Raw genomic sequence first — 15,356 nt, forward strand, 5'->3', positions numbered from 1 at the left:
ATTCGGTCAATTTTCCAAAGGCATTGCTTAGCGCATCCGACTATCTCATGCAGTTTACCCTCACCTCACACAAGTGCAGAAATGACGTGATGGGTTGTTTTCATTTTACTGTTACATAACCTGCATGTTTTCTAAGCTCAAATCGAAACACGTCGCTTTAAATGTGACTCACAACGCTCTATTCTTTTAGAGAGGGACAAATGTCACATTATGCTTCACTGTTAGGTTCTAACGCGGTGACTATTTCATGGTTCCCGGAACACTGGAATGTTGTACCTGAGAATGACATCACGACGCAAGCTTAATTTAGAACTTCGTGACGTTATCTGGCTTCGCTGAATCGAACATTCTTGTTAGGGCTGAGTCAGTGAAGGTTAAAAGAAGTTGACGTTCGTATGCTGCCAAGCACGTAAAACCAAAATATGACCAAAAAATGTCTCGTTCTGAAATGTACAATTACTAATCAAATAAATCCACTTTTATCATTCTAATAGTAATATGATCATCGTTGTCGTGTCAAAGGTGTGTGTAAAGGAGAAAAGATCTCGAGACAGGGGAAATATCGGGGAAAGAAAGAAGGAGGGAGCAAACGGGGACACCCACTCCTCTGCATCATCCCCAAGAAGAGATACCCCTGAGTAACCCACAACGGCAATCATCTTGGAGATCTCTTCATACTCAACAAAGCGATTCAGCGATTCCACCAAAGGCAGAAGAACATGTTTTAAAATGCATAAACATTAAATCCAGTGAGAATCTCTGTTCCGCAGAGACACGTTGGATAAAGCCCATAGAGTCTATCTGTCCCTAAAAAAATGCGCCTTGAGACACATTTTTCAAAAGATGGGGTACATAAAATGCAAATAAATCATGCAAACGTTGTGCAGGTAATATGAAGTTTGATACAAAAATGTCCACATAGTGTAGGCCTACAGTTAGAGTTCTATTTCCTTTAAAATGTTTTATACCCTTAAATGTTGTATCTGCTTCTCAAAGTGTAAACTGCGGTTAATGCAAGCCACCTCCGTGACGAATTGAACACAAATTACGTCACTAACCCATTAATCCCGTTTTGTGTCTGGCCTCCAGTTTCATTCCAAGTGATTTTTTTTAAAACGTACAACCTGTTTACACCAACTATTCTGAAATCAAAAATTACATATAATAATATTCCCATATATTCAAACAGCAGTCGCCCGTATCCAGAGAAACGTATAACATACAACTGTAGCTTTAAATGTCCTGTATGACCAATGGATTATGCTATTCGAAACGCCTTCGATCAAGAAATGGTTACCGATAGCGCACACCTCCCTACCAGTAGATGGCAGACTGTAGTAGAACTATTCTAATTTATTTTTAGCTCGAAGAACAGAAGAAAGGAATTATTTCCTTAGCTAGCTGTTTGGGGTATATTGTGTTCTGAGATCAGTAAGTTCATTTCGTGATTTTTAGTTTCACCTATCTATATACTATTTTTTGATTATTTGTGCACGTAATCTTCATGTGATCGCAGGAGATGTCCAAATGTTTGTATATTAAATGTCGTCTGCCGCGCCGGTTAATTACGTTTTAGCATGCTAGCTTACTGTCTAACAGAAAAGCAGACAGATTAACGACGAATACAGATCAGTTCTAGATTCAGTTTGTAGATAGAATAACATTCTCTCGTTTCAGGAGTAAGCTGACAGACGTCGTATGCAGAATAAGAAGACCAAGATGACTTCTAAAACCAAAGGTTGCGTTTCGTTTTCAGTTTATATTTAGGTTTATGTTTGTTTTTTGTTTGTTTGTTTGTTTTGTTTTTTTCCCTATTCCAAATAATTTCTTATTTGAGCTGGTATTATAGTACAATAAATTAACAATGATCAAGCTTTTAGCATTTCTTGGAGTATGACTGGACTTTTTTTGTTTCTTTGCAGTGGGTAAAGTGGGGTCTAAAAATAAAGAAGATGCTCCTCATGAGTTGGAGAGTCAGTTCATTTTGCGCCTTCCTCCAGTAAGCAATCATTTATTAATCTTCCAGTGTTTTTAGTGTAATCATCACACACTATAGATCCAAAGCTAGTGTCTGGGACAAGGAGTAAAAGAGAATGTACATTCACAAAGCAGTGTAGACAAAGACCAGTTGTAGTGCTTGACTTAGAAAGGGGCTTCAAGCATTTCACTTAATGTTTGTTACTTACAAGTCTCAGTGTGGCATGCATAACTTTCTATAGATGTGGTACTGTTTTCATAAGATGCAGACATACTGAGCGTGAGGTCAGGTTGGAATGGGTAGATGTCTCATCTTCTTTGATAACTCTCATTCTCAGATATGAGATTGTTTCATGGCAGCACTCCAAGGTAGTCTGTTGTTTAAAAATGTGTTTTAGTCCTAGTAATAAGACAGCACTCTTTGCTTTAGGAATATGCCTCCACAGTCAGACGGATTGCCCAGTCCAGCAGTATGAATCTTAAAGACAGACTCACTATAGAGCTACACGGTAAGTCCTCAAACTTTAAATGTCATTTCTGATCATGGATACTTCAGTTTTCAGCCGTTTTATTACACTGCAGGTCTTAAAAATGCGTTCGGATTATCATTTGCTTGGTGGATGATCTGTTTTCTAAGAGTACTGAAAGAACATTTTATTCGTACAGTGGTTCTCTCTGATGAGAGAGACAAATTCTGTTCCAGTCTTATTTCTAGCCTCTTTTACACTTGGAGACATTCACAAAATTGGAATGGTAAAAGAGTCACATACCTAAAAATTTCCAACAGTCTCATCTTATACCTAAAGATTTCCAAACTAACGGGTGTCTTCCTGTTCCTTCGTTAAATGGCTCTTCAACTAGGTCTTGGACATAGGTTGCCATTTGCAGTGGTATTTCCACAATGTTTCAAAAGGCATTACTGATTGCGCCGTCGCTACAATGTCGGTATCAATCGAAGCAATAAAGCAGTGGCTGAGAACAAAAACTGACTTTTCAAATGACATTTTTCATCAAATCCTGTCTTTCTCCATCCTCTGATGAGACAAGGTAAACCGTAAAAGTACAAATTAAAATAATCAGCTAATAAATAACACTGAAAGCATACAATGAAGGAAAAAAAAATAATAGGATTTAATTTAGAATTGGTATTTTCCCCTTAATTAACGCATTCGTCATTTTGTGTAATCAGTAATGAAAAGCCTTGTTGATAATAATGAGCACTCTTACTTCATTTTAATTCAGTTGCCACAGGAGTGTCTAGTTCATTGCATTAACAAATTAATCACATCTGAGGTTCTAATTATAAGTTTGGTTCTCTCTGTGAGAACCAGTTATCTTCCTGAATTTTAAAGGCAGCAACAGGAAACTACAGATTTTAGTCAAGCAATAGCCAGTACTTCAAACTCCAGACAGTCGTCACATTATGTGGTGCAAATTCTACTGACTTGTCTTTTCTCGCATCTGCACTGTGACATTCACACCTTATACTAAGACCAATGTCACATGTGTGTTCTTCATATTTTTCATGTTAATTTGTTCACATACATATTACACATACGACGTAGCTGCTCGTTTCCTAATGCAGTACGACTTTTGTTAACCCTGAATCACCAAAGATATACGGAGGAAGATGTGAGCTTTTAACCCATAAATCATCTTCTTCCATGCACTGTAGGCCAAAATTGGGATTATCATCATGAACGTAAATATCACCAGAATGCTTGAAAATATCCAGATTTCTTTTCTGGACTATATGAACCACCCGTTTGGAACATAGGTCTTCATGCAGTAACACAAGAGACTGCCAGTAACATGTCATGAACAGTTTTTTAAAGAACTAATGTTTTCAATCTCAGGTATCTGTATTTAATTGGCCAGTAGATACAAGACTCAGGCTCGTATTGGTAGCTTGAGTCAGAAACATCGTTTAATCAAATCAGCTCTAGTGCTCAGCAAAGAGGAGGGAAGAGCTGTTGAATTTCCACAACATGAAATGTGTTAGGCATTCATAATATATTGTTCCATGTTGCATTAGTCATTCAAATATACTGTATGTAGTGCATTTAAGAGCTGAGATCAGTATCAGGTAATTAAATGTTTGACCCTCACCATTTCACCACCCTAAGTTCACAAAATGCAGAAGACCTGTGTTGATTACCAAAACACATTGCAATGCACTATACTCTTTATTTGTGTCACCTTCCCTACCTGTTATAAGGAAAACTGCTATGTCCAAGAACAAAGGCTTATTTTACTGTCCATCAAGATAGTGGATGTAGGGAGAAAGGCATGCTTATCTGTTGCTCTTAATTCTCGGGAGCTCATACCACTTGCAGTTTGAGATTTCCTGGTGATTTGCTTGCTTTGTCCCTAAAGGTTTCAGATGGATTTGCCCTGAAACAAGATTGGATGTAGAATAGAGCACTGCGGTGTTTATTGTGATCTGTGCCCTCTCCTCTGATGATTAATCAAGCAAAACAGAACAACAAACAACATATTAACAGCAATCTCGAGAGGAAACAGATTATGTGTTTGACTCCTGGGACCAGAGTAGCATCAGGAATCAAAATTCAGTGGTTTGACTGTTCCAGTCTGTTTGTCTTAGGTGGAATAGAACTGCTTTGTAATGACTGGAATTGTTACTTGCAGTGAAAATATTGAGCTCTTTTTGGCAAACTGGCCCAGTGTAATTATATGGTCCTGGTCCACTTGATTTCTATGTGATCTGCAATTCTCTCACATTCTCTTCATGTTTGGACTTCCTTTGCTGACATTTAGAATGTGTGTACATTCTAAATATACTTCCATCACTTTAGACAATACCCAGGGAATGATGTTCAATCATGAATCTGATGACTGTTTTTCACTTGCTCTGCTTGAAGCTGATGGTCGCCATGGTATCGTAAGGGTGGACCGTGTCCCGCTGGCCTGTAAATTAGTGGATTTGCCATGCATCCTGGAGTCTCAGAAAACCGTCGACAAGAAGACCTTCTACAAGACGGCTGATGTGTGTCAGGTAGTGCCTGGTCATTCAAACACACAGCTGGGCTAGACAGTGTGGGTTTATAATTATAGAAGATATTTCCTGAATTCTCAGTGATTGTGATACAATGCCAATACACACACACACACACACACACACATATATATATATATGTATGTATGTATGTATGTATATATGTATGTATATGTATGGGTCATTTTCTGTGTCAAATCAGACAGAATCCAGGAAAGTGGTTGCAGCACCGTCTCAGATTTTGTTCAGAGTTTGTCTGTATAATGTTTGGGTCCCAAAACTAAGGCCTGTTAAATATTTTTGTTCAATTCCAATCTTTTTATATTTTTTTTGGCCCTTGATATTTTTTCATTTTTACACTCTTATCTGGGAGGCCATGTTTGGGCATTAATATCTTGACAAGTATTGTTCCTAGCCTCACCAAACTTTGTAGGATGGAAGACAAACATGTTCTCGGTATGACTGAACTATTAAAAGTACTGCATGCTTGTTGATTTTCTATAAGGCCCTAGATTTGGAAAAAAGTGCAAAATTCCTAAACGAGAGAGATACTGAGGGTATTATTAACCCATTTTTTTGCACCCATATGGAATGTTTCCTTATTTTTACAGCAAATACAATCTTTTATTAATTTTGTGCCAGAATTTGAGGTCTCTAACACTAATGGACATGAAGCTATTAAGAATAAAACAAGGCATGGTAACCTTTTCAGTCATTTACATAGTACCAGAATGGAATATGGGGTAGCTAGTAGGAACATGCAAATATATGTGGAAATAGCTTAATGTATGGTCCTTTAGTCTACAAATTGCCAACGTCCTTCCATGTTCCCTTCGTAGATAAATACACATAGTTAAAGGTGTTGTTTTACCTTTGGGAAAAAAACATCCATAGTGAAGAAGCAGGGTCTTCCCTTATTATGTGTACTTACATGTGTCTCAGCCTCTGAAATGTTGATTGTAGTAAAGAAATACACGTTTTCTGTAGGCTCATTTTACTATAGGTCATTAATGCAAAGTATATTCTTTACTATCTGGGCTTCATTACAGAAAAAAGCATTAACTCTGATAGATGTTTTATTCAATGGAGTGGTTAAACTTTATATCCCATATTTAAAAAAGAATAAGATACTCAGTAAAAAAAAAAAAATCAAATAACTTACATGAAAATTATGTGCAATGTAGCATATTCATTCATTCATTCATATTCTAAGCCGCTTATCCTAATTAGGGTCTCGGGGGGTGCTGCAGCCTATCCCAGTGCACATTGGGCAAAAGGTGGGGAAACACCCTGGACAGGTAGCCAGTCCATCGCAGATGTAGCAAATTATGTTCTAGAAATTACATGTGATGAAAATTATTATCCTTTAACCATATAACTTGAACAACAGCAATGAACTGAGTACATGCTTGGTGTTTTCTTGATAAGTGGAATTCCTATGTTCCATTATTTACTGACTGGTGGCTAGAAAGTGCTCTTCACATGAGAGGGCCAGTTAGGGTATCACATATTCCTCCTTACACCAGTTTTATCAAAATATTTCACTCTTTTCCAATATCCAGGGCCTTGCCAGAGACACAGTTCCCATCTCAAATGCTCTCTATTCCAGTGAACATACTGAAAACATGCTTATGTTAATGTAATCCTGAAATGGATGCTTTTCTGCCATAGGTAAATATCTCTCAAATCTGTGTGTTTGTATGAAGGAAAAACAGAAGGGCATTCGCACTTTGTACCCTTAATAACCATAAATCAAGCAATGTCCATGCACATTTTTATGTTCCTACTAGCTACCCAACATTCCATTTTGGTCCCATGAAAATGACCTAAAAATGTTACCATGCCTCGTTTTATTCATAATATCTTCATAAAACGGCATGCAGTACAGGCTTTTAATGGTTTTTGCATACAGAAAACATGTTTGTCTTCCATCTAACAAAGTTTAGTGAGGCCAGGAACAATTTCAGGATACTTATCAAGATAGCAATGCCCAAACATGGCTTCTCAGATAAGGCATTTTTGAGGCTATAAAAACAAAATAATATCAAGGGCTGAAAAAAAAATGAAAACATAGGATTTGAACAGAAATATTTTACAGGCCTTGGTTTTAGGACCCATTCATGATATAGACAAGGTTTGAACAAAATCTGAGACGGAGCTGCAACAACTTTATCTGATTTGACATGGAATGACCCATACATATATTTGTTTGGGAACAAAGTTCATAACTATACAAAAGATGGCACAGTTTTCTAAACCTGTCAGATAAGACTGAGTCATGGGGTAAAATATACTGGAGAGTAGTGCCGGCAAGCGGTAAAATATATTACGCACATTACTTTGCTCAGCAGTCCTCGTGTGCTGATACAGCCTGCAAAGATAGCTTAGAAATTTAGAAATATAGTTTTCTGTTATTTGTTAAAGGTCAGATATTCAAAAACCAAACCAGATTTCTATGATGGGCCCAAATGACAGTGTTTTCTAAGCAGCAATGCGTTCCCTCACATCCAGTCTCTCACTCCGATGGTTTGTCAGGTATGAGTGAATTGTCAAACGATCGGCTGAGCTAGTCAGTCGGTAGGAGAGATATAGTTCTCTGTTGAGCTGTTTTATTTGAAACACTTCTATGGCATGTGAGCATCCAGGCCCGAGTGTTTACCAGTTCCCGCCTTTTCTATTTTTCAGAATTGTATGAATTATGTTTAGACCTCCTTATTCATTATTGTTTAAATAAATTGGTCATTTATATTTGTTTTAAATAAAATTAATAATCATGATATGATGGAATAGTTTAGCTCATGGTTTGTAAAGTCGTAATTCCCAAGTGTTGTACTTCGGCAGCTCTGAACAGCCATGTCTAACTTTAAGCTTCTGTTGCATCATGGGATTTTGTGCTTATACTGCAGAAAATTGCTTCTTAATTGGTTGGGTGAGTGCCAGTGAAAAAGCCTACCTTTAAAAAGTGTAGGAAGTGTCAAAGTATTAGTACTACTACTACCAGGTAGTGCCAGCCAGCCCAGGTCTTCTGTTTGATAAATTATTTTGTTTTGTTTCTCGGGGGCCAGATGCTTGTTTGCACTGTGGATGGAGATTTATACCCTCCTCTAGAAGAGCCCACTGGTACCACAGATGGTAAAAGCAAGAAGAAGGACAAAGACAAAGACAAGAAGTTTGTGTGGAACCATGGCAGTAAGTCTCACGTTCTCATACTGTGCAAAAAAAAAAAAACCCTCCCCACTCAAAAAACCCAAACCCTCCCCTCCAAAAAAAAAAACAAAAAACTGATACTGTGGGATTCTAAAGAAACGGACCATGGCATCAGAAACCAAAGTTTTCAGTAATTCCATGTGGGATTATACCGCTTCATCGACAAGGCAAATGCTGTCCTCTTTTCATTTTTATTTATTCTCCTGTATCTTGTGATAAAAGTCCTGTAGTTGCTATGAAAACAGTTTAGCATATGAGACCAGTGATGCTGATTTTTTTTTTTTTTTTTTTTTGCTGTTAGTGATTAAAATCATTTGACATCAGATTATGATTTGTTCTACAGTCACTTGCCCTCTAAAGAACACGCGAAAGAGAAGATTCAGGAAGACAGCAAAGAAGAAGGTAACTCAATATATATCAATATATATATTTTCTAGTATCTCACCTGATATAACTTCACCTCCAGCCCTCTCACCCTTGTCATCTCTAGCGTTTAATGCTCGAGTCTTTCCTTGGCCTTGTTCAGACAACAATTTTGAAAAAAAAAAAAAAAGCAGAAAAACAAATTAAAGGCAAATCTTTGATTTGCATAAAAATAAAGCTTTTGGTCTTCATTTGCGTGTCAGGTATATAAGAGGACAATTTGACAGGTGCTTTGACAGCAGTGACAGGCAGAAAAAAAAAACCTCTTTATTTTGTTTGTTGAATAAATCTGCAAGGAGATACAGCGAGATATTGATTTAGCCTTCTCTTTTAATCTCTAATGTGTTTTTTGGCACACTGCCAGCCGGGCCTCCTTTAGCTCTGTGTGTGTATGAGTGTGTGTGTGTGTTGGTGTGTGTGTGTGTTGGTGTGAGAGACGGCGTGGCTTTGTGCATGTGCGTGTGTTTATGGGAACGATTTCCCTCGGGCCGCAGCCTAACCTGATTTCTCCTGCAGTATATCGAGTCTCCCGATGTGGAGAAAGAAGTGAAGAGACTCCTAAGCACTGACGCAGAGGCTGTGAGTGTCCGTATCCTTTTAGATCATCCAGTCTTTCTTTCCTTCCCTTCATTTCTCCCCCTCTCTCTATCTGTCCATCTCTTCTGACAGACATGTCATGTAATGTAAATTTCCCCTGTTTCATGGCCAGAGGATGTTTAAGGAAGTGTGGATGGACTGCTGAACACCATGATGTGCCTTGATGCCAACAGTGTGATGGTAGCGATATATGTTCTATTACTGTTCACTCATGTGAAATACTTGAAGATATTAGAAATGTCACTCTCACCTTTCTACCACCAGATGGCAGTGTAATCTACAAAACGATACGGGCAGAATAGATTCAGAGTTGTCTGAGTCTAGACGTTGTTCATAAATTTGAGCATTTGAATTCATCCATAGTGCTGTGATATTGAACATGTATTGAATTGTTGGCAGATGGTCGCTATGAGAGCTCTGAGGTAAAATTGCTTTTGGATACAGTGTTATTAAAAACGGTGAGTTCTACGCCATACAAGGTGAGAAGTGGAGAAGTAAGGACATTGGTTACATATTGACCTTAACCTGAGCGCCAGGATGGGAGGTGATTGCTGAAGATGAAACTAAAGAAGCAGATAATAATGGCTCTCTGGCCAACCTGGACTCATCACCTGGAACGTCCGGACACAAAACGGGCCACGGCTCTTCAGGTAAATCAGTAACAGCGTCCACAAACAAGCTCTCAAAGACAAACCTTTTTTTCAGCTCTATGCCCGTAGCTTTTCCTATCACGAGCGAAAACATTACCATGCAGTGCAATGAACCAGGTTGCTCAAACTTAGAATTACATTGCGTTTCCTCAGCTCCACTCTCTCCCTTAATCCGTCTAATCCTCTCTCTCTTTCCCTTTGTTCTTCTCTTTCTCCCTTCTCCTTTTGATTTCTTTATCTCTCTCCTGTGCTCTTTCTTTCCTCCCTTTGCGTCTCAGGCCCGCATGACGAGCTCAGGGAGATCTTCAATGACATCAGCAGCAGCAGCGAGGAGGAGGAGGATGAGGGAGACCGTCAGGAGGATGAAGATCTCAACATTATGGACACAGAGGACGACCTGGTGAGGCAGCTCCAGGACAACCTGAACGAGTCTGACGGAACCAGGGACGAGAACGACAGGAACAACCAGATCGGTAAGAGAAGCCGTGGAGAACAGGGACGGATGTGTTTTAGTCATCACGCAGGGAGAGTACCGACGTCGAGAGAGAGATTCAAAAGGCATTCTATTTGTTTGCAAATGACTCAGTTACTTTCAGTATAATCAAATGGCAACTCTTATGAGCACCGAGTAATTCATAACTGCAAATGGTGTGCCACTTTTTCTGTTTTCATTTATAGCACAGTCATTGGAGTGCTGTTTAAAAGAAGCAGGTGAAACAGATGAAACCTAATTGCTCAGTGTGAGTGTTTGTCTGAGGGACTGGCTGATGTTTGCAGGATGGATGTCTTACAGGCCCGACCTAATAGAATAGCCCGCCCACACATACGGAGTGAATACTGTCCAACACATCCACTGTCACCACTCCATACACAGCCCTCAATATGGCACCGAAACAGACGGCTCCGAGCTGGAATTTAATGTCTTCCCGCCTCATGAAAACTAATATTGCACAGCAGAAATGAGTCAGCCTGGGGTTTGGAATGTGTTTGGAATAAAAGATTGATTTCACATCCAAATTAAGTGTTAAAAAAAAAAAAAAAAAAAGACAGAGATAGGGATACAGGAAGAAATGCCTTGTCACTGTAGAGTAAATATGTTGAATATAAATGTGTGAGGTAATGATCCGAATGGAAACCCATCTGTCTTCTGGAGTGGAGCAGCACTGCATTTTCCAGTTTGGAATCTGATATCTATACTCTTAGTGCTCTGGGCTTTAGAATGGGAATCTGTGTGCAACTCCTGAGCTACTAGGTGAGGTTTGGTGAAGCCAGGGGCCTGTGCGTGTGTGTGTGTGTGAGAGAGAGAGAGAGAGAGAGAGACAGGTGTAATAAGCATTGCTCTGGATTAGGCTGAAGGCTCAGGGTGAAGCTGCCAGCTAAACTGTTCTATCGATCTCTAGCAATGGAGTATCAGGTGCAGATCAACAATGTCAAAGCCAGGCTACAGGAGACGCGAGCCCGCAAAAAACAGCAAGAGGACCTCATCATGAAAGTGGAGAACCAAGCCCTAAAGGTAAGGTTCACACACACACACACACACACACACACACACACACACACACACACACACACACACACACACAGTCGTACTCACAGAGGAATAGGCATACTCTCCTACACACACACACACCCACGTACACTCACACAGAGGCATGTGCACACTTTCCTACACACACTCAGACATGCAAACACACGCGCACACACACACACAAAGGAGCCCACTTATTATTCTCACACATACCTTTGCACTATGAGGCTCAAACTCATACACAAGCAGTCTTTGAAAGATATCTCATGTAATGTGGAACATTTTCGAATAACGGCCTATAAAACTCACAAAACCTCCACTGGGGGCATCTTTTGAGCCATCTTTACAAAAGAAAAAAAAAAGTACATAAATGTCACATTTTAGCCATCAGCCCTTACTGCGCATCTCACAAAAAAGCATAAAAATTCATTGGTCCGTCAACAGCTCCTTCAGGAATATGTAGAGCGTATGAAACATTGTCAGACATGCATTTTAACAGCATTGGCTCGGCCTTGACTTGTTTAGAGTTGAAACTGAATCAGTGCTCTGCCATAATAATCCCAGCAGACAAGGAAAAGGTCAGGATCGCATGAACTGAATCCTCACTGGCTCTTAGCACAGATCAAACAGATACGAGTGCAATAAGCCAAGCCTGTCGCAAACGCCCAGCATCAAAACTAACATCTGAATGCGTGAATCTCCTTTCTCTCTCTCTCTCTCTCTCTCTCTCTCCCTCTTTCCCTCTCTCCCGCTCTCTATCTCACTCTCTCACACTCACAGAATCGCTTTCAGGCACTGCTGAATGATATAATCCATGACGAGGAGCGACAGATGGAGCAGGTAGGGCCAAACACAAGCCCAGTGGGCCATTTCTTATGGAACCCTTCTGCACATTAAACATCCACTCTTATTGCTTAGTTTATTTATATTCTTTCACTTAAAATCCCAGAGTAAAGTTTCTTAGTCGTCAGCTTATTTAGTTATGCTTCATTTCCACATACCTAAACGTCCTGAGTCTGTTTTTACTAACAAATGAACTAAAAAAAAAAAAAAAGCAAGAATAGTGTTGTTAATCTTCATCCAGTTAGCCCTCAATTCCGCCCGTGGAACAAGTCATCAATCTTCTTTCCTTTCTTGCTTGAGCAGCTGGCCTCCCTGCAAGAGCAGCTGGACTCGCTGATAGAGAAATGACCACCAGGGGGCAGCACTATGTCTGACTTGGATAAGCAGCTAATAACACTGGAGATGTCGGAGGAGGACAACTCATTGTACTGTTCACAGTGAAAATGAACATGGAGAATGTGATAAATTGCTATGTGGCTCCTGAATATGCAGTACATGGAGTATATATTTGTAAGGTATCAGGTACAGGTGACTGTAACTTGTATTATGTACCTATGTGTTTGTGGGGTTGGCAGTGTAATTTCTGAATATTACTTGGGATTTAGTTATAGGAAGTTACTTTCATTCATCATTGCAACATTTTTTTAATAAATACACTCTTGAAGTTGAAATGAATTCTCATGTCTTATGTTGCCCTCAATACAATGTTTTGCTGTTGGCAGTACCATTGCAGTTCTCACATACACATATACAAACACACTTTAACAGCAGACTTCAGACCTTATTATACTTTCACTGCTTTCAGTCAAGTCCCCAATGCCTAATCTCACCACATTCTAGATGTTTCAACACTTCTAGAATGATCTTAGCCTTCTGTATTCTGAGTACTGGTCTCTGGTCCTCCGCCTCTTCATGTCTTTCAGGGATTATACAGAAGATGTAGGGAGGGGTTGAAGGATTAGCCAAAGCAAGATTAAAGTGGCCATTCTCTACCTGTTAATCCAACCATCTGTCAAAGACCAGACAGGCTGTTCCCAACACAAGGATGTTAGCTAGCCTTCATTGTGCTAATTAACAGAGTGGACAAAACGTACAATCAAACCACACCTCGCTAAGACACTCAAGCGTAGACATTTACACGCTGTGGTAACTGATCACAGAGAAACAGTTCCAGAGTCTTAAAAAGAGACAGAAAATGGAGGAGACGTATCTGCTCAACCATCCCGGTGTAAAGAAGAAAATCTTGCACGGAGGCCAGGGTCCCATGCCCCACTTCCCTCCAGGAACGAAGGTAGGACACAGCGTTAGGGAGAGTGACGCACAGCCTTTGAATTCTGTTCCATTTTCTACTTCTCAGTTTGGATCCTTAAATCAGAGTTCTTTTGTTGAAATTACAGCTGGTAAAAATGATTTAGTTAAATTGACAACAACAGGAAAAATCTTCTGCCTAAGGAAAAAAAAGATTGAATTTAAATATGAACTGAGTCAACCGGAACTCAGTAGACCTTCATCCTGTTACAACTGGAGACTAAAGGCGGGAAAGACAGTCTTCAAATCAGCGGTAGTAAATATTTTATGTGCGCTTTGTTTTGGATCAGTACAGATCCTACAATGTCCATCGATTACCGCTCGTAGAAGGTTTTTTATTGGTGATAAAACAGGCTGTCCAAACCCAGTTCTGCATTAGGGATCATTTGGGCCGCTGCAAAGAGCCGGCGCAGAATCCTGGCACGTTCCGGCTTTGGCACGCCGGCGGCATGTCTTGTCGTGGTGTTGGGAGCTAAGCGGTGATCTGCACTAGGTGGCTTTTTCCACCACTGATGTCCAGGCCATATGGCAGAAAGCCTGAGGCTGATGACAAACATTTTCCAGGAAAATGCCAGCATTAATTTCTCCATTCACCAGCTGTGCTCCGCGTTGCTCTCATTCTGTCGCTGTGCTTCCATCTCCCAACAGTTCAAATGGACAACACATTACAATGAGTCATTTCAGTGGAGGCAGAGTTGAGCCAGAAATAACATTGTACACAGATGGGAGAGAGGGAAGAGCTAGAGAGAGAGAGAGAGAGAGAGAGAGAGAGAGACGTCTCGTTTAGAAAAGAGGAAGAGGTGTCGAGATGACAACATCCTCAAAATCACACACCGACACTCATGCATACAAGAATGCACGAATTCTGTTTGTAAGTGTTGGGATGGGAAGGGAATACAAAACTCGAGAACTTATTTCCTCAGTTTCTCTCTCTCTCTCCCTCTGTCTCTCTGTTTCTCTCTCTCTCTCTCTCTCTCTCTCTCTCTCTGTGTCTCTCATTCTCCTCCCCACATAGCTGGTGTTCCATTTCCAAACTCTGAAGGACAACTTTGAGCGAACAGTGATTGATGACAGCCGCAAAAACAAGAGGCCCACCGAGATTTTCGTAGGGAAAATGTTTAAAATGGAGGTGTGGGAGGTTCTGCTGACATCAATGAGGATCGGTGAGGTGGCCGAGTTCTGGTGCGATGATATTGTGAGTTCACATTAAATCTAATCTCAAATTCTTTTTCTCCTCTTATCCAGCTGGTTTCTGTAAGTGTGAAAACACTGAAAACCTAATTTGGATCTTAATTAGTGTTCAGTCAAGGATAGAGGAGGCCTTGCTGGTAATTTTTATGCATACGAAATAACCTCTTGTGGCCTCCCACGCTATCTATTAAAAAGCACAAAATGTCTTTTCAGTGCATTTGTTTTGTTCTTCCACCATTTCTTCACAGCAAAAGAAAAGAACCAAAATGAAGCTATAGATTGCAGCTGGTTGGTTTGCTTGTGCCAACTGAAGTGAGTTACATAAGAATTCTTGACCTGGCTTCATTCTATGTGCCAAGCAAAAGGTTGTTTGTTTGTGTTTATTTGTTCAGCACACAGGCTTGTACCCCATCGTGTCTAAAGGAATGAGGCTGGCAGCTCAAGGGAAAGACCCTCTGGAGGGGCAGAAACACATGTGTGGGATGGGGAACATGTTCCATTACCACTCCACAGGTTTCCCTGAACTTGATGAGCTTATGAGAGAACCGCAGCCTCTAATCTTTATTATGGAGCTAATCTCGGTAAGACAGGAATGTACATACATACAAACATACAT

The 15,356-nt window shown here is 40.1% G+C and overlaps 2 protein-coding genes across 2 annotated transcripts in view; both read left to right on the top strand.

Annotated features, from left to right (window-relative positions):
- Positions 1-1,392: 1,392 nt before the first annotated feature.
- taf7 (TAF7 RNA polymerase II, TATA box binding protein (TBP)-associated factor) lies at positions 1,393-12,821 on the top strand. The gene is made up of 13 exons (XM_030765937.1): positions 1,393-1,431; positions 1,678-1,738; positions 1,923-1,999; positions 2,408-2,486; positions 4,860-4,993; positions 8,059-8,182; positions 8,544-8,602; positions 9,140-9,212; positions 9,757-9,870; positions 10,149-10,343; positions 11,271-11,383; positions 12,179-12,238; positions 12,545-12,821. Exons 2-13 carry the CDS (start codon positions 1,699-1,701, stop codon positions 12,587-12,589), a joined length of 1,113 nt encoding a protein of 370 aa, XP_030621797.1. The 5' UTR covers positions 1,393-1,431; positions 1,678-1,698; the 3' UTR covers positions 12,590-12,821.
- Positions 12,822-13,436: 615 nt separating this feature from the next.
- LOC115804981 (aryl-hydrocarbon-interacting protein-like 1) overlaps positions 13,437-15,356 on the top strand; it is a 7,058-nt gene continuing 5,138 nt past the window's right edge. Inside the window, exons 1-3 of the mRNA XM_030765468.1 lie at positions 13,437-13,532; positions 14,565-14,744; positions 15,133-15,321. Of these exons, the coding sequence (XP_030621328.1) occupies positions 13,437-13,532; positions 14,565-14,744; positions 15,133-15,321 (465 nt within the window). The remainder of the gene's footprint in view (positions 13,533-14,564; positions 14,745-15,132; positions 15,322-15,356) is intronic.

Source organism: Chanos chanos, chromosome 2 (genome assembly GCF_902362185.1).
Source record: "Chanos chanos chromosome 2, fChaCha1.1, whole genome shotgun sequence".
NCBI classification, from domain to species: Eukaryota; Metazoa; Chordata; class Actinopteri; order Gonorynchiformes; family Chanidae; genus Chanos; species Chanos chanos.

Bases quoted from the DNA above. Each gene is read 5' to 3' on its own strand.
- taf7 (XM_030765937.1), top strand. From the start codon at position 1,699: ATGCAGAATAAGAAGACCAAGATGACTTCTAAAACCAAAG. The intron at 2,000-2,407 runs GTAAGCAATCAT...TCTTTGCTTTAG, and splicing joins TCATTTTGCGCCTTCCTCCA to GAATATGCCTCCACAGTCAG. The intron at 8,183-8,543 runs GTAAGTCTCACG...TTTGTTCTACAG, and splicing joins GTTTGTGTGGAACCATGGCA to TCACTTGCCCTCTAAAGAAC.